The sequence below is a fragment of the Triticum aestivum genome, chromosome 5A, assembly GCF_018294505.1.
Source record: "Triticum aestivum cultivar Chinese Spring chromosome 5A, IWGSC CS RefSeq v2.1, whole genome shotgun sequence".
NCBI lineage: Eukaryota > Viridiplantae > Streptophyta > Magnoliopsida > Poales > Poaceae > Triticum > Triticum aestivum.
The window spans coordinates 23,320,912-23,340,573 of NC_057806.1; the positions used below are offsets into that span (position 1 = coordinate 23,320,912).

General features: G+C 43.5%; 2 protein-coding genes across 2 annotated transcripts; one reads left to right on the plus strand and one right to left on the minus strand.

The window, feature by feature from the left end:
- The first annotated feature begins 11,935 nt into the window (after positions 1 to 11,935).
- LOC123102076 (uncharacterized) lies at positions 11,936 to 15,757 on the plus strand. Its single transcript, XM_044523355.1, has one exon. It carries the CDS (start codon positions 12,085 to 12,087, stop codon positions 15,469 to 15,471), a length of 3,387 nt encoding a protein of 1,128 aa, XP_044379290.1. The 5' UTR covers positions 11,936 to 12,084; the 3' UTR covers positions 15,472 to 15,757.
- A 1,703-nt stretch (positions 15,758 to 17,460) lies between these two features.
- Positions 17,461 to 18,974, minus strand: LOC123101154 (aspartic proteinase CDR1-like). Its single transcript, XM_044522740.1, has one exon. It carries the CDS (start codon positions 18,972 to 18,974, stop codon positions 17,604 to 17,606), a length of 1,371 nt encoding a protein of 456 aa, XP_044378675.1. The 3' UTR covers positions 17,461 to 17,603.
- Between the last annotated feature and the right edge of the window lie 688 nt (positions 18,975 to 19,662).

The window sequence follows — 19,662 nt, forward strand, 5'->3', positions numbered from 1 at the left end:
CACGTATTTCACAAATACAATAAAACTATGAGTTCACTTGCAATTTTTTCATATAACTCACGGTGGAGTATCTTAGATATAGTATATGAACACACTAAAAATAATAAAGTAGAGTACATACTACCACATGGTAGTATATGAGAAATGAGTGTAGCTACACCCGGTAGTGGGATGCATATATATATAAACACTATTCTGATCACGGGATCAGAATAATATTCTGATCACAACATGAACTTCCCGAGTAACGCGCCTGACCTTTCCCGTGTGCTAGGTTGAACTTCAGTTAAAATGTGTCCAAATGGGGCTTGCGATATACCGTTGAAAAGCTATGGACATCAGTATCATGACCCAAGTTAAATCTTTGGCAAAATGTAAGCGGTTTAAGAGCAGTTTTGAAAACCGTTTTTTCTTTATACAAAAAACGTGAATCGAATTTTTGATCACATTTTTAAACCATTTATCGGAATGAGGCAAATAATTTGGCGCTGGAAAGCTGCTGAAGAACCGCTCCTTCCACATGTTGAAAGTTTTCTCTAATTCCCTAAGGTTAAAGAGTAATTCGGAAAATCGTAAAATTTCGCAAACCGAACAGCTGAGTTTGTATTTTCGATGCCATTTCTAAACGGCTAATCCAATTGAGGCAAATAATATGGCGTTGGAAAGCTTATGAAAATGCGCTACTTTTTCATGTTAAATTTTTTTTCTAATTTTGAACGGTTTAAAAGTAATTAATAAAATGGTACTAGTTCCACCGAGTTCGTATTTTCGAGCTAATTTTTTAACCGCACGTCCAAATGCAGCAAATGATATGGCATTGGAAAGCTTGAAGAAATGCGAAACTTTTTTGTATATATTGTTTCTCCTAATTCATTACGGTTTTATGTTAGTTTTGAAAATGGCTAAAACGTATTTTTGCCGTAATTTCTACAAACTTGATCGGAATGGGGCAAATAATATACCGCTGAAAAGCTACGGAAAATTCGAAAGTTTTTCATGTTGATGGTTTTCTATGATTCCTTGCTGTTTTCAAGTAATTACAAAAATGGCGAGATCGTTTGTTCTGCCTTTATCGCGAAACAGATTCTTCGAAAATGCACCGCGTGAAGAACCTGAACTTCTCGGCATGTCTACTTGAACTTCACTCTGTTTTTCACGTGTTTTTTTTGCCCGTAGCTCTCCATCCACTGCTCGTAGCTCTCCATCCACTCACCGGAATTGAGAAAGTGATATACCGATAGAAAGCTGCTGTAAACACGCAACTTTCCCGTGTTGGTCGTTTTTTCGTACTCGTGACAATTTTAAAAGTTTTTCATCTCAAATTCATTCACTATAGTAGTCGAACTTCGTGCTGTTTTCACGTTGAACTTCTGTGACGTATTTTCGTTTTTAATTTTCCCATCCATTTCATCAGTGTTACACAAATAATATTCTCTTTGTACAAACCTCTCTCACAATATATTTTTTAACTTTCTCCGATCGAGGACTTGAATTTACACAAATGATATTCCTGTTGTTTTGAAGTAAATTAGAGAAATGACGAGATCATGAATTATGCCTTCATTGCGAATGGAAACGCACTGCGTGAAGTAGTTGAACTTCTCGGGCATGTTTGTTTGACCCTCACTCTGTTCTTGACATGTTGTTTTTTGCACTTTGTGAAGTAGTTGAACTTCTGGGGCATGTCTATTTGAACTTCACTCTGTTTCACTTTATCGTATTTTTCTTATATGAAATACACATCATGTAGTACATGAACTTCCGGTTGTTATCACTTTGAACTTCTCTCTAGTTTGAGAGAATTATTTTAAAACACAAAAAACAACATATTTTTTATGTATTTTAGACATCTAAATACACGGTGAACCTCTCTCGCAATTTTTTTAACTTTTCCTCGCCAAGCACTTGAACTTCTAGCAACCATTTTTTCGTTTATGAGTTGTTTTTAAAAGTGCAAATAATGGCGTTGTGTTTCTTATTTTTTGAACAGGTAAATCCTAGGTTTTAATAAACTCCGAACTTCTCTATTATTTAAATTTGAACTTCACCTTTTTATATTTTGAGTAAAGAATTTTATTCGATTTTTATACGGGAAAAATCGAACTTGGAAATACAAGGTGAACCTCTCTCGCAAGAATTTTTGAACTTCCCCGGACATAGCACTTGAACTTCTTTCAACAAACCTTTTAAGCTTTTATTTTTCTATATTTTTTATTCTCACCTGAAATGCATTCATTGCAGTTCTTGAACTTCTCGTTGTTTTCACAATGAACTTATGTCGCATTCTCGTGTGTACGTCGAATTACACGCAATTGAATGTCGGACGTCATTTTTTGTTATTTTAAAACATGTAATTGGAGGTCGAACGTCCTGCGATATAAATTTTGAACCGTGCACGAAGGTGTACGTGAACTTCTTGCAACAAATCTGAGTTTTTTATATACTTCGAACTTCCCTATTATTTTAATTTCAACTTCTTAGTCATATTCTTAGAAAGGAAATATGTTTTCGAATGAGCATCAAACTTTTTTTAAGTTGAACCTCATACTTTCATATTTCCTAGAAATGGAAAGAATTTGAGTTTTCCGTAAACATCAAACTACTCCTTTTATTTTAATTTGAACTTCTTTAATTTTACTCTTTAGTAACGAAAGAAAACCTGTGCTTTTTTATAAATATCGAACTTCTCTATTTTTACAATTTGGACTTCTTGGTTTATTTGAAATACTTTATTTTTCCATTTTTTTGAAACCGTAAAACAATGTTCTTTTTATTAAAAAAACATCAAAGTCATGTTTTATGTTAATTTGAACTTCTTGCTTTTCTTTAGATACAAAAATTTCCTATTTTTTTATAAACTTCAACTTGCTATGTATCTTAAATTTGAACTTCTTTATTTAGTTTCAGAGATGAAAAAAAATTGTTTATTGTTTTGTATTTAAACTTATAGGCTTTTGGGGGTTGTGTGAACTTCTAGAGTTTATTTTTGTGCAAAGTTACACACACACACATAATATAACACCCACCCACACATTGATACTCACATGTTGTAATTTTGTTTTGAAGTGAATTTTCTAGACTTAAATTTTGTTTGTGCTCTTTTAAATTTATCTGTCACTTCAAGTTCTAAAAAATCGCAAATTTCCCATGTTTTTCCTTGCATGTTTAAATAGGTTGAACTTGTTGACATACACATAATACACTTGTTCTTCTCGAACACAACAGCTTGACCATCACAAATAAAAATTTAAACCATTCTCAGCGACCACAACAATACATTGAACTTTTTCATCTTTTATATTTGAACCTCTAGGCTTTTTCTAGAAATGGGAGTGAGCGACCACAACAAAATAAACTTTATCTCTGTACTGCTGCCTCATGAATGATTTTTTTTATTCCATATGCATCTTCTAGGCAGGATGCGTTCTCCCTCAAAAACAATGTATTTTGAACTTTCTGGGTGGAACTCATTGAACTTATAGAATATTAAAAAAGCATGCCCTTTTCAGTTCTCAATCAATATGGTTTTTTAGGAAAGGTACTTCGCATACGAATAAAAATTTATCCACACTGCAACAGAATGTTCTTAGTCCAGGAACAAAACATTACTTCACATAGGAACACAAATTTATTCACACAGGGAACAAATGTCGTTACACTTTCTGCTTTTGCCAGGAAATAGATGAACTACGAAGAAGCCTATCTCTCTCACTTGAGTAAATGGTTCATACAAAATGTTCTAATGTGATCTATCTAAACAACAACAGCAGGAACAAATTTCACACTTCGTCCATGTACACTTTTGAAGATGAGTTGCACTAGCATTAATCAAGTTGGCCTGCTGAAAATCAGACACAATGGACTGCAGGCATGTTAATTACTGCTGAAAATTGTCAGCCATACAAATTACTACAGAAACTAGTTAAGAATAGTCGACCGTGTGCAGCCATACTAATTTATTTTGTGGAATAAACACAAGCAGCTTAGAGGCATACTTTTTGTTCTTACTGATGACCTACAGAGCGGGGAAGGACTAATCAATATTAAGCTTGAGCAGCCATCTCAACAGTAAATCCAAAAGTGGCAGCAACATATATCTCGCTACACTGCACCTCAAGGGAGATCAAATCCCCATGTTGAATAGCATCCCAGCAACAACAAGATCACTCACCCATTCAAAGACCGACTATCTTTCACCTACAGGAAAGAGGTAGATGTTCAGAGGCATAACAACAAGTTCAGCTTCATACCTCAACCCATGGACCGCTATTTCAAATCAAGACAACTGTGTTCATGACCTCAAAGATATCTTCAAGCAAGACCCTTGAAATGGAAGTGAACCAAGTAGTAGTAATGCTCTAACACCCCACCAACGCCAAACAATTCCTAACATATTTAGTACTGACCCAAAACCTATTTTGTATTTTTTTTCTCTATTCATTATTTATCAGTAAGATGAATTCTTCCCAAAATCCAATGATTGAACTCTCTGGACTATAATCATTGAACTTCGAGATTACATTAAAAAATACACACTTGTTTAGGTGCATGTAAACAGAGAAGTTAGCACTTACTGTTTGCTGGTATTGCATAAAATTCTGTTTTTTAGAGTGTTTACTTATAAGACGAGGACCATCAGACAAAAAATTCCAATGGTAGCGGCGGCTTGAAATACCACAAGAAACAAACAGGGGGTGAATATACATGAGATATCTTTTTAACATGTTCAGTACATGGAGATCCTAGTGTACATAAATCGTTTCAGTCAGATAGCAACTCGCGATATGTGGTCACATACATAGGCTGAATGCATGCCACCTTGGTAGCCACATACACAGGCTAGCTGAAGCTCAAGTAGCTAACAAATTTTTGAACGAAAAAAAGTTAAAGAGGGGATCGCTCTCACAATAAGTCTCCCTTTACATGATTCAACAAAACTTGAACTTGATGGTGGGCAGCTGGATCCGGGATGTTATCTTCACGAACGGTCGGCAACTCCGTCGTTGAACGGCCCGGGGCTGCATACTTGAACGGCTCAGCGCTGCTTACTCTGGGGCGCTGCTGCAAATCGGATCAGGGTGAGGGTGCTCGCTCTGCAGGACAAAGCACACACACACAAGAACCATTGGATATAAGTGCGCGACAGACTTAGGAGCTACAGGATCAGTAGAAATTGAATAGCAGAGTGTATAGGAGTCGACCTTCACTCCAATGCTCAAGAGGTGCCGAGCGTGACGGAGGATGCCAGTGACGCGCGACCATGGCGCATGGCCAACTGCAGGTTGTGGCCTCCTCCATCTGAAGTTTGACGCCTCCTCGATCTGCAGGATAACACCCCATCTGCACGCGGGCTGGTGGTGGCCGGAGAGTGGAGGGTGGTGAAGATCCTCGCCAGATCCTGCGATCCCGAGGTGTTCTGGCAGGTGGTGTGGCGCGTCATTGGTTGGGCTCAGGGCTACGATGGCATCGCCGGCGGGGGTGTGGCTGCGGCGGTGCTGTCGTCAGGGGCGTGGCTGCGGCTGCGTGGCGGTGGCAGCGTCATCGGTTGGGGTCTGGGCGGCCGGATGGGTGCTCCCACGGTGTCGATGGGGAGGAAGCAGGAGATCGGTCAAAGGGAAGGGCGGGCATGGCGGCGCCCAGCTTGCTGGCGGGGCGGGAGTGGGAGGGGGCGGGGGCGGCGACTCGCCAAAAGGAGGCGCGGGCGGCGACGCCGGGTGGAGGCGGGGTAAGGGGGAGGTGGCCGTCGCTAGGACTGGGGAGATCGGGAGGTTGGGGATCGGATGAGGTAGGGGCGAGGGGGCGTGGAGTGGGCTTTTTTTCTTCTTCGTGGGTTTCGGGAGTTTGGGAACGTGTCTTCGGGCCCTATATAGGCCGACCGTGATCTGAATAACTATTCTGATCCTGGGATCAGAATAGTGCTACTCTCTCTCTCTCTCTCTCTCTCTCTCTCTCTCTCTCTCTATATATATATATATATATATATATATATATATATATATATATATATATAAACACTATTCTGATCATGGGATCAGAATAATATTTTGATCACAACCTGAACTGCCTGAGTAACGCATCTGAACTTCCCTCTGTACGAACCCGACCTTTGGGCTATCTTTGCAACCATGTCTCCCCGCGCGATTTATTCTGGTTAGTTGTGTTTTATATGATGTTAGTGTAATCTAGAAACGTTTTTAGCAACTAAATACTCGTTTTAAATAGGAATCTTGCTTATTGACGGATTTTGCTCTCGGGTTGTGATGAAATTGCGTTTTTTGCATTTTACTGCCTGAGTTGTTCGACCTGAACTTCTCTGAGTGCTAGGTTGAACTTCCGCCAACATTGCCCAAATGGGGCTTGTGATATACCGTTGGAAAGCTATGGACACCAGTATCATGACCCAAGTTGATTTTTTGGCAAAATGTAAGCGGTTTAATAGTAGTTTTGAAAACCGTTTTTTCATCATACAAAAAACGTGAATCGTATTTTCGATCGCATTTCTAAACTCTTTATCGAAATGAGGCAAATAATATGGCCTTGGAAAGCTGCTGTAAATCCACTCCTTCCACATGTTGAAAGTTTTCTCTAATTCCTTATGGGTAAATAGTAATTTGGAAAATCATAGAATTTCGCAAATTGAATAGCCGAGTTCGTATTTTTGATGTCATTTCTAAACGGCTAATCCAATTGAGGCAAATGATATGTCGTTGGAAGGCTTATGAAAATGCGCTACTTTTTCATGTTTAAAGTTTTTTGTAATTTTGAACGGTTTAAAAGTAATTTAGAAAACGGTCCAAGTTGCACCGAGTTCGTATTTTCGAGCTAATTTTTTAACCCTATGTCCGAATGTCGCAAATGATATGGCGTTGGAAAGCTTGAGGAAATGCGAAACTTTTTGGTATATATTGTTTCTCCCAATTCCATACTGTTTTAAGTCAATTTTGAAAAGGGCTAAAACATATTTTCCCCGTAATTTCTACTAACTTTATCGGAATGGGGCAAATAATATACCGTTGAAAAGCTAAGGGAAATGCAAAACTTTTTCATGTTGATGGTTTTCTCTTATTCCTAGCCATTTTCAAGTGATTTTGAAAATGGTGAGATCATTCATTCTGTCTTTATCGCGAAACAGATTCTTCGAAAATGCACCACGTAAAGAACCTGAACTTCTCGGCACCTGTACTTGAACTTCACTTTGTTTTTCACGTGCTTTTTTGCCCGTAGCTCTCCATCCACTCATCGAAACACTCACGGAAATTGAGCAAGTAATATACCGGTGGAAAGCTGATGTAAACACGCAATTTTCCCGTCTTGATAATTTTTTCATACTCGCGATGATTTTAAAAGTTTTTCATCTCAAATTCATTCACTATAGTAGTCAAACTTCCTGTTGTTTTCACGTTGAACTTCTGTGACGTATTTTCGTTTGTAATTTTCTCATCCATTTCGTCAGTGTTACACTAATGATATTCTTTTTGTACAAACCTCTCTCACAATATTTTTTTTTAACTTTCTCCGATCGAGGACTTGAACTTACACAAATGATATTCCTGTCATTTTGAAGTAAATTAAAGAAATGGCAAGATCATGATTTCTGCCTTCATTGCGAATGGAAACGCACTACGTGAAGTAGTTGAAGTTCTCGGGCATGTCTGTTTGAACCCCACTCTGTTTTTGACATGCTGTTTTTTGCACTACGTGAAGTAGTTGAACTTCTCGGGCATGTCTGTTTGAACTTCACTCTGTTTCACTTTATTGTATTTTTCTTATACAAAACACACACCATGCAGTACGTGAACTTCTGGATGTTATCAATTTGAACTTATGTCTGGTTTGAGTGAATTATTTTAAAACACAACAAACAACATCTTTTTATGTATTTTGGACATCTAAATACATGGTGAACCTCTCTCACAAGAATTTTTGAACTTTTCCTCGCCGAGCACTTGAACTTCTAGCAACCATTTTTTTCATTTATGAGTTGTTTTTAAAAGTGCAAAAAGGGCGTTGTGTTTTTTATTTTTTGAACAGGTAAATCCTAGGTTTTAATAAACTCCGAACTTCTATGTTATTTCAATTTGAACTTCACCTTTTTATATTTTGAGTAAAGAATTGTATTCGATTTTTATACGAAAAAAACGAAAATGGAAATACAAGGTGAACCTCTCTCGCAATAATTTTTGAACTTCCCCGGACAGAGCACTCGAACTTCTTTCAACAAACCTTTTAATCTTTTATTTTACTATACTTTTATTCTCACCAGAAATGCATTCCTTGCAGTACTTGAACTTCTCGTTGTTTTCACTATGAACTTTTGTCACATTTTTGTGTGTACGTCGATTTACACGCAATTGAAGGTCGGACGTCATTTTCTTGCCATTTTAAAACATGTAATTGGAGGTCGGATGTCCCGCAATATAAATTCTAAACCGTGCACGGAGGTACACGTGAACTTCTTGCAACAAATTTGAGTTTTTTATATACTTCGAACTTCTCTGTTATTTTAATTTCAACTTCTTAGTGCGGATCCATGTTGGCGGCGCACGGTTGGCTAGATTCGTGGAGGAGTAGGGCTCCGACCGATGTAGCTGACAACAACTTCACCACTGACATTTTTCTTGTACAAACTTCCAACGTTCTCATATTAGTTGAACCTCTAAAATTATACTTATTGAACTTCATCTGGTTTTTGCACAGAACTCGCTAGCATTTTTTTGTTTTGTTGAATTTCAAACTTCTATGTTACTTTAGTTTGAACTTCACATATTTTTTAAGTAAAGAATTTTTTATTTTTAAATAAACAACGAATTTGAACTTCGTGGTTGATTCTTTTAATAATAACATATGTGTGTGTTTTTAAAATATGGTGACCACTTAATTGTTTTAATTTGAACATCTAGTTTCTTAAAAAAATGAGAAAAATATTTTTAAACTTTTTTAGCTATGTCCTTTATTTTGATTTGAACTTCTTCATTTTTATTCTATAGTAACAAGGGATATCTAATTTTTTTATAAATATGGAAATTCTCTATTATTGTAAATTGGACTTCTTAGTTTATTTCATTTAGTAATGAAAAAAAAATCCTAGTTTTGTATAAATATTGAACCGGTCCATTATTAAAATTTGAACTTCTAGAGTTTTTTGTTTCTGAAACAATGAAAATCCTTTTTGTGAATTTTGAACTTCTCTATTTTAAAAAATTAAACTTCTTTTTATTTTTGAACTTCTTGTTTTTCATTCATTAATTATGAGAAAAATATGAATTTTTTATAAACATCAAACTACTCCTTTTTTAAAATTTGGACTTCTTGGTTTTATTTCTTTTAGTAACGGCAAAAAATCCTAGTTTTTTTGTAAACTAGTTTTACTATATTTGAATGTGTGCTTTTTATATTCGACCTCCTCACACATGTAAAATGCTATTTTATGTCACGTGAATTTATATGAACTTCTGGGTAAAGCTAGTTTTTTGGCAAAATGAAATACTTCACCTTGTATATTTTCTGAGACGCGGCTTTGATTTTTTTCTGAAAAGAACAAAACATCCCTTTTGTGCGTAAGAAAATACTTTGCTTTTTGTTTCTATTTTTTGCATGTTGAACTTTTAGGGTGGATGGGTGTCCATGCGAGCATCGAACTTCTTCGTTTTTTTAAATTGAACTTCTCATTTTTTTTCTTTTTCCTCTTGAACTCTTTTTCATCCACGTCCATTTTTCTGAGTTTTTCTGTCTAACCAATGAATTTTTGTTGTTCGTGTCTTTGAACTTCTTAAGTGTTCGTATTTTCTACAAAAAATGAATATGATTAGATCCTTTTTTGAACTATTCAAAATAATATTATTTGAATGTCTACATTCCATTTGATCTTACCAGTTTCTTTCACATGCATACTCCCCATTTTGTGTTTTCTTGTGCATTGTTGACAGACCAACAAAACTTGCAACAAGCAAAAGAATCAGAAACACAATAATACAAAATCCTTTTTCATGCTCCTTTTACATTTCCAAATCCTTCTAGCCTCTTTGATTTTGCATGCACGGATCGGACCTGATATACAAAACAAAATGAAGAAAGAGTAGCATTTTTTTAGAAAGTGATTTGCTGCATGTGTTACTACTGAATTTTTTCAGAGAAAATAATTTGCAATCTGCAACCAATGCATCCATCTTCCTTCTCAAACTTACATGTTTGAACTGTTGCATCCGGACGACACGGGGCCAAACAAGAACTGTGTGCACGAGACAGGGGACGGGGGACGGAGCATCAGGATCGAGGCAACGCTCATCGCGGGGGACATCATCTGGAGGAGTAGCTGGGCGCGGCGAGGGGAGACTGGGCAGCACGGGTCCATCATGGTGGGATCCACCACCGCATAGGTCCGTCAAGGTGGCGGCTGACGGCGGGATCCGATGCGCAAGTGGCCGCCGGAGGCGATGGCGCGCTGGTGGCAGAGCGGCTATGGCGGCCCGCAAGCTCATCTTCAGCAAGGCAGGGGAGGGAAGAAGGTCACGGTGGCGGGTGGAAGAAGTTCGCGGCAACAGATGGACGAAGGACGCACGGTGGGAGGATCCCAATGGTTGTCGCGCGGCAGTAGGATCCCGACGATGGGAGGTGGGGCGGTGGCGGTTGAAGTGGCGCGATCCCGGTGCCTGCGGCGTGATCCCCATCGTGGGACGATGCATGCGGCACGATCCCCATCGTGGGACAGTGGCAGCGATGCGATCCGGGGCGAGGGATGGCTCCGACGCCGGTTGGTAGAGGTGGGAGACGCACCGGAGCAAGGGGCGGCGGCGGAAGGTTGGGTCAACGGCGCCTCGAGGCAGGGGAAGCAGGGGGCGGCGACGCCTGGATGCAGGGGAAGCGGGGGCGGCGGCGCCTGGATGCAGGGGGACGGTGGCGCCGGGAGGTAGGGGAAGCGGGGGCAGCGGCGCTGGGAGATCGAAGAGCGGGGGAGAGATGCACGTCGTTGTACTAGAGAGATCAGGGGAGGTTGGGGATCGAGGGAAAGTGGTGGAAGAGCGGGTGTTTTTTTTCCTGCACGGGTTCGAGGAGTCCAGGAAAGTCCACCGGGCCATATATAGAGGTGTGACGTGATCCAAATAGTTATTCTAATCCCGGGTTAGAGACTTGAGAGAGCTTAGCTCATCTACCAACCTATGTGGAATCCCTCCATGTTGGAGTAGAACCTTCCATGGTTACAGAGGCCTCTACCTTGGACAAGAATCCGTTCGTAGGATTATTAAAACCTTCATTTTTTTAGATTTGAAGAAGATCTATCTACATCTCAAGACTCATCTTTCCTAAAGGTTGTATTCATGTGTATCTTGTATCGACCTTATGGTATGCGGAGTATCTTCGTGTGAATCTTGTATTGAGTGTTTTATCTTGATTTTCCTTTATGTTCTTTGTGTTCCCTCTCAAATCCACCTCAATTCGTGAAGTTCAGGCCACCAATAGGATTTGCCCTATATCAACGTGTCTATAGATTTGATCCATCCAAACTACAGTTTTCTTCATCGACGACGATTGCTGCTCTGGTGCACTTGTCCCGTGGGGTCTTAACACGATGACTTTCTAACTATCTAGTACAACAAAGTTCTCTCAGCTCCGACGAGCGAGGGACGATGATGGGGCACACCTTCAACTCGCTCCAGTGACTGTAGTTGTCGCTAGCTGCCTGTGAAACTGGATATAATCATTGTTACTTCTTGTGTTCTGTCACCGAAGTTGATGAACAAATCAGAAGTTTTCGATAAAAAATAACCTTACGGTTAGAGGAGCATGAAATCTTTTTTAAGAGAGGTTTGGGTCTAAATAATAAAATCTAAGCATCCGTGGCAGTACAAAGTACAGACGAGGACTCGAAAGGAAAGAAAACACAAGCCAGTCCCTAGGCTCTGCGCGGAGGGCCCTGAAACGAGAAATGGGATGAAAATCAGGTCCACATCGCTCCTTCCCCACTTTCAGATCTGCTCCTCGCCGATCTGGGCCATCCTGTCGCCGTCTTCTTCCTCCCCGGCCGATGTTTCCCAAACCATAGCCCCCGCAAAACCCTAGATCCCGGCCCCCGTCGCCGCCGCCGCCATGGATCCCTCCGGATCCAGCTCCCGCCACGGGCGCCTCCTCATCTCGCCGTCGGTGTCAACCCCGACCTTCTCCTCCACCCGCGGCCCGTCCTCGTCCCCCTCGCCGCACCACGACCGCCGCAACTCCACCTCCTCCCCGAAGCCCCTCCTCCCCTTCCCGCCCCCCGCCTCCAGGCCGCACTCGTCCGGCTCGGCCGCGGGGCCCCGCGCCGCCGCGTCCGCCTCGCTCCCGGGCTTCGCGCACAACGCGCGCATCGCGGCGGCGCTCGCGCCCGCCGCGGCCTTCCTCCTCGACCTCGGCGGGGCCCCCGTCCTCGCCGTCCTCGCCGTCGGGCTCGCCGCCGCCTACGCCCTCGACGCGCTGCGGCTCCGGCAGGGCGCCTTCTTCACTGTGTGGGCGGCGCTGCTCGCCGCCGACGTGGCCTTCTTCTTCTCGGCGTCCCTCTCGTCCGCCGCCGCCGCCTCGCTGCCCCTCACCGTCCTCGCGCTGCTCCTCTGCGCGGAGACCTCCTTCCTCATAGGCGTCTGGGCGTCGCTCCAGTTCCGCTGGATCCAGCTTGAGAACCCTACCATCGTTGCGGCGCTCGAGCGGCTCCTCTTTGCGTGCGTGCCTATCGCCGCATCTGCAGTCTTCACATGGGCAGTTGTGTCCGCAGTCGGGATGGCCAATGCTTCCTACTACCTTGCCACATTTGCCATGCTCTTCTATTGGCTCTTCTCCGTACCCCGCACTTCCAGCTTCAAGAACCGAAAACAGGACGCTCCATTGCAGGACAGTGATGGCATTCTTGGCCCCTTGGAGAGCTGCGTGCATGCGTTATATCTGCTGTTTGTGCCAGTGCTGTTCCATGCTGCATCCAACCACACCACACTCTTCGCATCATGGGCCAATGTTTGTGATCTTCTGCTGCTGTTCTTCGTACCATTCTTGTTCCTGCTCTATGCGTCCACTCGTGGTTCACTGTGGTGGATTACCAGGGATACACGCACAATGGATCAGATAAGGATGGCGAATGGCTTGGTTGCACTTGTTATAGTGGTGCTCTGCCTGGAGGTCCGAGTTGTATTTCACGCTTTTGGAAGGTACATTCATGCTCCCCCGCCGCTGAATTACCTGCTTGTGACTGTCACGATGCTTGGTGGTGCTTTGGGTCTGGCTGCGCATGCTGCTGGCAAGGTTGGAGATGCAGTTAGCTCGGTGGCGTTTATGGGGTTGGCAGTGCTTGTCAGTGGAGCAGGTGCCGTAGTCATTGGTTTTCCGCTTGTGTTCCTTCCACTCCCAATGATGTCTGGTTATTATGTGGCAAGGTTCTTTACCAAGAAAAGCCTGTCATCATACTTCACCTTTGTGGGAATATCAAGCTTGATGGTCCTTTGGTTTGTGGTGCATAACTACTGGGATCTAAATATTTGGGTTGCTGGCATGCCATTGAAATCGTTTACCAAGTACATTGTTGCAGCTGTAATCATGGCAATGGCTGTTCCTGGTTTGGCACTTCTCCCTGCAAAACTGCGCTTTCTTGTGGAACTTGGTCTTATTGGTCATGCACTGTTGTTATGCTACATTGAGAACCGACTCTTCAACTATGCTGCCATGTACTACTTTGGGTTTGAGGACGATATCATTTATCCAAGTTATATGGTTTTGATCACAACATTTTTTGGATTGGCTCTTGTAAGAAGATTATCTGTTGACCAGAGAGTTGGGTCCAAAGCTGCTTGGATCTTGACTTGTCTCTATTCTTCAAAGTTATCTATGTTGTTTATCACATCAAGATCGGTGGTATGGGTTTCAGCCGTTCTGCTACTTGCTGTCACACCCCCTGTACTTCTTTACAGGGACAAGTCCAAAGGGGGGGCTCCAAGGATGAAGATCTGGCAAGCTTATTTTCATGCATCTGTAGTAGCCTTTTCTGCATGGCTCTGCCGGGAAACAGTTTTCGAAGCTTTACAGTGGTGGAACGGAAGGCCTCCTTCAGATGGTCTGCTTTTGGGGTCATATATTTTGTTGTCTGGTGTTGCTTGCATCCCAATAGTGGCGCTCCATTTCCCTCATGCTCAGTCAGCAAAGAGATTCCTGGTGCTTGTTGTGGCCACAGGGCTTCTTTTCGTTATTATGCAGCCTCCTGTTAAACTGTCATGGGTATACCGGTCGGAGCTGATCAGAGCAGCACATTTATCTGATGATGACACGTCAATATATGGTTTTGTAGCATCCAAGCCCACATGGCCATCATGGCTGCTCATAGCAGCAGTGGTACTTACATTAGCAGCTGCTACATCTATCATCCCAGTGAAGTATATTGTTGAGTTGAGGGCTTTGTATGCAGTGGGAGTTGGAATTACACTAGGCATCTACATATCTGTCCAGTACTTCTTCCAAGCAGTTGTTCTGTATCCTCTTCTTGTTGCGACAATTGTCTGTGCTGCAGTCTTTATAGTATTCACGCATCTCCCATCTGAGTCCAGCACAAGGGTTTTGCCATGGGTGTTTTCTTTGTTAGTAGCTTTGTTCCCAGTCACCTACCTGCTGGAAGGACAGTTAAGGGCCAACAGTTTTGCAGAAGAGGATGAAGCAGAGAAGTTCACCAACATGTTGGCTATAGAAGGGGCTAGAATGTCGCTTTTGGGTCTCTATGCTGCTATATTTATGATCATTGCACTAGAAATTAAGTTTGAACTGGCTTTGCTGTTGCATGATAAAGCCACAGATGTTACACATGGTGTATCTGGTGGTCGGGGCTCTGCATTTCCACCCAAAGCAAGGCTACTGCAGCAACGGAGATCTCATGCTGCGCCAACTTTCACCATCAAGAGATTGGCAGCTGAAGCAGCTTGGATGCCTGCGATCGGCAACTTATCTACGGTTTTGTGCTTCATCATCTGCCTTGTTCTCAACGTAACACTTACTGGTGGCTCGAACCGTGCTATTTTCTTCCTAGCGCCCATCCTTCTACTTTTGAACCAGGATTCAGACATCGTTGCAGGATTCGGTGACAGACAGCGTTACTTCCCTGTGACAATTTCTATTTCCGGGTATTTGCTATTGGCATCATTGTATAAGATATGGGAGGAGGCTTGGCCTGGCGCTGGCAGTGGAGGATGGGCTCTTGATATCGGGGGCTCAGTTTGGCTCTATGCTGTGAAAAATGTTGCTCTGCTCGTGCTCACGCTACCCAATCACATACTCTTCAATCGGTTCATGTGGGACTATGTCAGGCAGACCGATTCAAAGCTACTTCTGACACTGCCTCTCAACCTGCCATCGATTATAATGACAGATGTACTTTCTGTGCGGGTTTTAGGGCTGTTGGGAGCTATTTATTCTCTAGCACAGTACCTGATATCAAGGCGGATAAGAATTGCTGGGATGAAATATATTTGAGGTAAATCTTGTGTTCCTTGGCGCAACTGCTGTCAGTCGAGTCTTCAACTTCCTGAAGCAGATCCTTGTGGTAGAGAGAATCAGAGAAACAATGCTCGATGGTAATCACTTTTGTACTGGATGATTGTTATACTGGTTTACCCTTGAGGTGTTGTACTGTAGATGTTTTGCACAGGACATAAAATGCATCACCATGGGTCCTTTACTATGGGCTTGTAGCAAGAAAGAAAAGAATTGCTGTTTTTCACTTGACTAATTTTAATGCGTTTTCAGTCGAATTTTTAAATCGGCGGATCAAGTGCTAAGATTTGCGCTGAGAGTGGTCTTTTTGTAGCTGGGCGCGCGTGTCTTTTCGGGCCGCCTGTTTACCACCCGTTAGCTTTTCCCCTCCTTTCTTTTCCGCTGTTGTTTTGAATTTTCTTTTTGGCCCGGTTCAGCCTTTTCTATCCCATTTCACAAGGCGCTAGATCGAGTCACTGTTTGAGCGGAAGGGAGAGAGAGATAGAGGAGGGAGAGGCCCTTCCTTGGTGATTTGTTTGGCGATGTCCATGGTGATTGGGAGCTCTCCCTCTATTTCTGCCTGAGGTCTAACGCTATGAGTGCTGTGGATTCGGTTCCTGTGGAGTGGTTTGACCCCCCTTTTGTCTAGATTTTTCCTTTGGATGTTGCTGCTTGTGTTCTGTTGTTCTTTATCTAGTTCTCCGATTTGTTGACTGGGTTCCTATCCCGTCCGCAATATCCAGGGTTTGTGTGAATGTAGGTTTGTGATTTTCCCATGGCTAGCTTTTGATTTGTTTGTTTCCTGGTTCTGTAGGTTTTGCTATGACTATTTTGGGGATTCTTGGCATATGTTATTTAGGATTCTGGTGAGGTAGAGTTGAGCTCGTTGTGTTTATTTCTGTTTCATTTTTGTTTTTCAGAAAGTTAAATGTTTGAAAAGGAAGCTTACCAGTGCTGGTGCTAGGAATAGGTAGGAATGTGGTATATGTTTCGGTCTCTTGATAGTTCTGCTCCTCTATACTCCCTCCGTAAACCAATATAAGAGTGTTCAGATCACTACTTTAGTGATCTAAATGCTCTTATATTAGTTTACAGAGGGAGTACTTATTAGTGCTGTTTCTGATATGCATTTTCTTACTGTTGCTATTTATTTTGTATTGCACTAACCATCCCTTAGAGGGTATTGTTAAAAGAAAACTCTGTTGAGCCGTATCTTGCACTAACCATCCCTTAGAGGGTATTGTTAAAAGATCCTCGATTCCTATAACAATATCAATGTTGTAGTGACTTGATGGAAGCCCAGAGTCTTTAGTTGATCCAGTATATGGGATGTATATCCCATTCTGGAATTTCATGTTAGCTCTCGGTACATATGAAACTAACAACACATCAATAACAAGCCACCGGGAAGACGCAAAGTTCTATACTTGTATTACTGATGTCACAGTAGTTATTTACAGTAGTATAGTACCTGGAGATACTACAGGTCATGTTGTGAAATGTTTGTTGGGTAATAAGAATTTTCTGCTTGTCATTTCTGTTTTTCTTGTGTAGTAAATTTATAGCTTGCTGCTAGTAATCTTCTAGAGCTAATTCTTTGTGTTCTTTCCATTGAACTAGAGTTATTCCCTCCGTAAAGAAATATAAGAGCGTTTAGATCACTAACGCTCTTATATTTCTTTACGTAGGGAGTACATTTCTAATGAATTATGGTGTTTAATGTGCGTAGAATCACCTTGGGATGAACAACAAATTCAGCCTTAGTGTATATGAATTTCATCTCAGTGTTTGTTTGTTGGAATTTCATTTGTTAGCGCTGTAAGTTTGAAAGTCTACTGGAAATAACTTCAAGTTTCAGCTGGCCCTTCACTTAGATTGTTTCCTGGTCTCTTTGCTTCCCTTCTTTTGGATTTGATTTCTTGATCTGCTACCTTTTTCTTATCCTGCTTCTGTTTGTTATTACTCCACCTTGTATTTTCAGTCAAAAGAGAAAATGTCCAATAGACGCCTTCAAAAAAAGAAAAAGAAAATGTCCAATAGACACTCGTGGTAGGTAGCTGTCGTTCAACATCGGTGATTATTAGTGACCCTAACGTCGTCATTATTACTGCCCGGCGATTAGCTTTGGCTGCCTACACAAAGGCGGGAGGGGAGGGGTAAGATTTTGCGCAGTCGGCAGGGGCGAAGGTGATGGTGCGCTTGTCCAGGTCGTAGCCGACGTGCATGTTCTGCTGCATGATGTTGCCGATCGCCGCCACCGGCCGCTCAGGCGTCACCGGCGCCATGGCCAAGCACACGGTCCGCAGCAGAAGGTCCACGAACACGTTCTCCGCCTTGAGCGTCACCAAGGCGCCCCCGCCCAGCTCCAACGTAACGCCCGGGAACACCTTGTCCAGCACCTCCAGACCGCCCGCCTCGTAGCACAGCGAGAACAACTCCGGCTTCGGCGACTGCTTGCGAGGGAGCTTGATGCTCCGGGCGAGCGCCTCCACGATGGGGTCCAGCAGCTCCTTGTCGAGGTACGTCAGCACCGTCCCGGAGTCGACGATGACCGGGGACCGGCTCGGCAGCTTGACGGTCGTGTTCCCGACCCTGAGGGCCACGATCTCGACGGTGTAGTAGGCCCCCACGGCGGAGGAGTGCTGCACCATCGGCGTGGTGACCGCGTCCGGCTCCGTCACGGCGGCGCGGGCGCCGAAGTTGAGCGCGGAGGACACGTCGCTGAAGAAGGGCGCCAGGCAGTAGGAGAACCTCCGGCCGAGCGACGTCGCGGCGCCGATCTGGTTGATGAGGGAGGATTCCGCGTCGGCGAGGCCGACAATGCCGTTGCCGGCGAAGTGGACGGTGGTGGCGCAGCCGAAGGTGACTCTGGGCACCTGCAGCTGCGGGCGCTCGCGGCACCCCGTGCAGCCGCCGGGAGCGTCGTCGAAGGTGAAGGTCTCGGTGGCCACGAGGCCGCTGCTGCTGGAGCCGTCGAGGTACGAGTAGGTGTACTGGCAGAAGGAGGCGGCGTCGCAGGAGGTGCCGGGGACCGAGCGGCACGGGTCGGACTGGCAGCCCACGCGGCCGTAGGTCGACGACGAGGAGAGGTCGAACACGCTGCTCCGTCCGCCGGCTTCTGCCGGCGGTGGCGATGCCGGAGAAGCAGAACCGTTGGTGCACCTGAGCCACACGAGGTCGCTGCCGGAGTCGACGAGGGCGAGCATCCGGGTGCGCGGCGAGCCGATGTTGACGTGCATGAAGTACTCGAACGAGCCTGACACCACCTCCGACACCGCGCCGTCAGGGTCAGGAGAGTCTGAACCTGAGCCGGCGTACGAGCGCCACACGGCGGCAAGCCAGCGGGCCTGCGGGGTGAGCGACGCGTCGTGGAACGGCGACCCGGGGGAGTCCCGGTGGGTGAGCTCCACGCTGAACCCGCCGCCGGTGCACCCACACAGCAGCGGCGTCAGGATCAGGACGAGGCCAAGGAGCAAAAGTGCGCCACACATGGTGCACGCCATTGACTGTTAATAATTTTTCTAAGTTCCTACCTCCATCTTCTTCTCAGGGCAGTTTTAATACTGGGTGACAAATGTGGTAAGTAAGGATTTGACAGGAAATTGCAGATTTGATTGGCGAGAAATTAGCGGTATACTTTTTTTTAACAGTTTTGCTAAAGCACATCTAGATGTGCCATAAGTATTGCACATCTAAATCCTATATCATTGATCTTACGTTGGTGCTACAAGATGATTAGTAATTAGGAATTTATGATGAAGCAGGTGATCAATTGCTCTTTTTTTCCCGCCGGATTGTTTTTTTGGAATCAACATTAAACCTATCAGAAATGGCAATTGAACTGATTTTTTTATGGAAAAAACTATCATGGCTAGCTTCATTAATCTCGGAACAAAATTACATCGTCCAAAGCGTAGTGACCAAACAGTCCGGGGGCTCGCCAGCCTAACTCATCGAAGACTTATTACAATAACTAAATTTTGCTAGCACATGCGCCATGTGATTTGCATCACGAAAAGAAGTGATCTTCCCAGTCGAATAATGTATTACTTTGATAAATCGTAGTGATAGCTTAGCTAATTTTGCTTGGAATGAGGGAAGAACCATGACTTGATTAGGTTGTGGTCCAGATTTTTTTCTTTAGAGATAAATGCTATTGATTGTAAGGATTTGAATATTTGAGTAATACAA

Excerpts from the sequence above, each read along its gene's own strand:
- LOC123102076 (XM_044523355.1), top strand. The coding sequence starts at position 12,085 with ATGGATCCCTCCGGATCCAGCTCCCGCCACGGGCGCCTCCTCATCTCG.
- LOC123101154 (XM_044522740.1), bottom strand. The coding sequence starts at position 18,974 with ATGGCGTGCACCATGTGTGGCGCACTTTTGCTCCTTGGCCTCGTCCTG.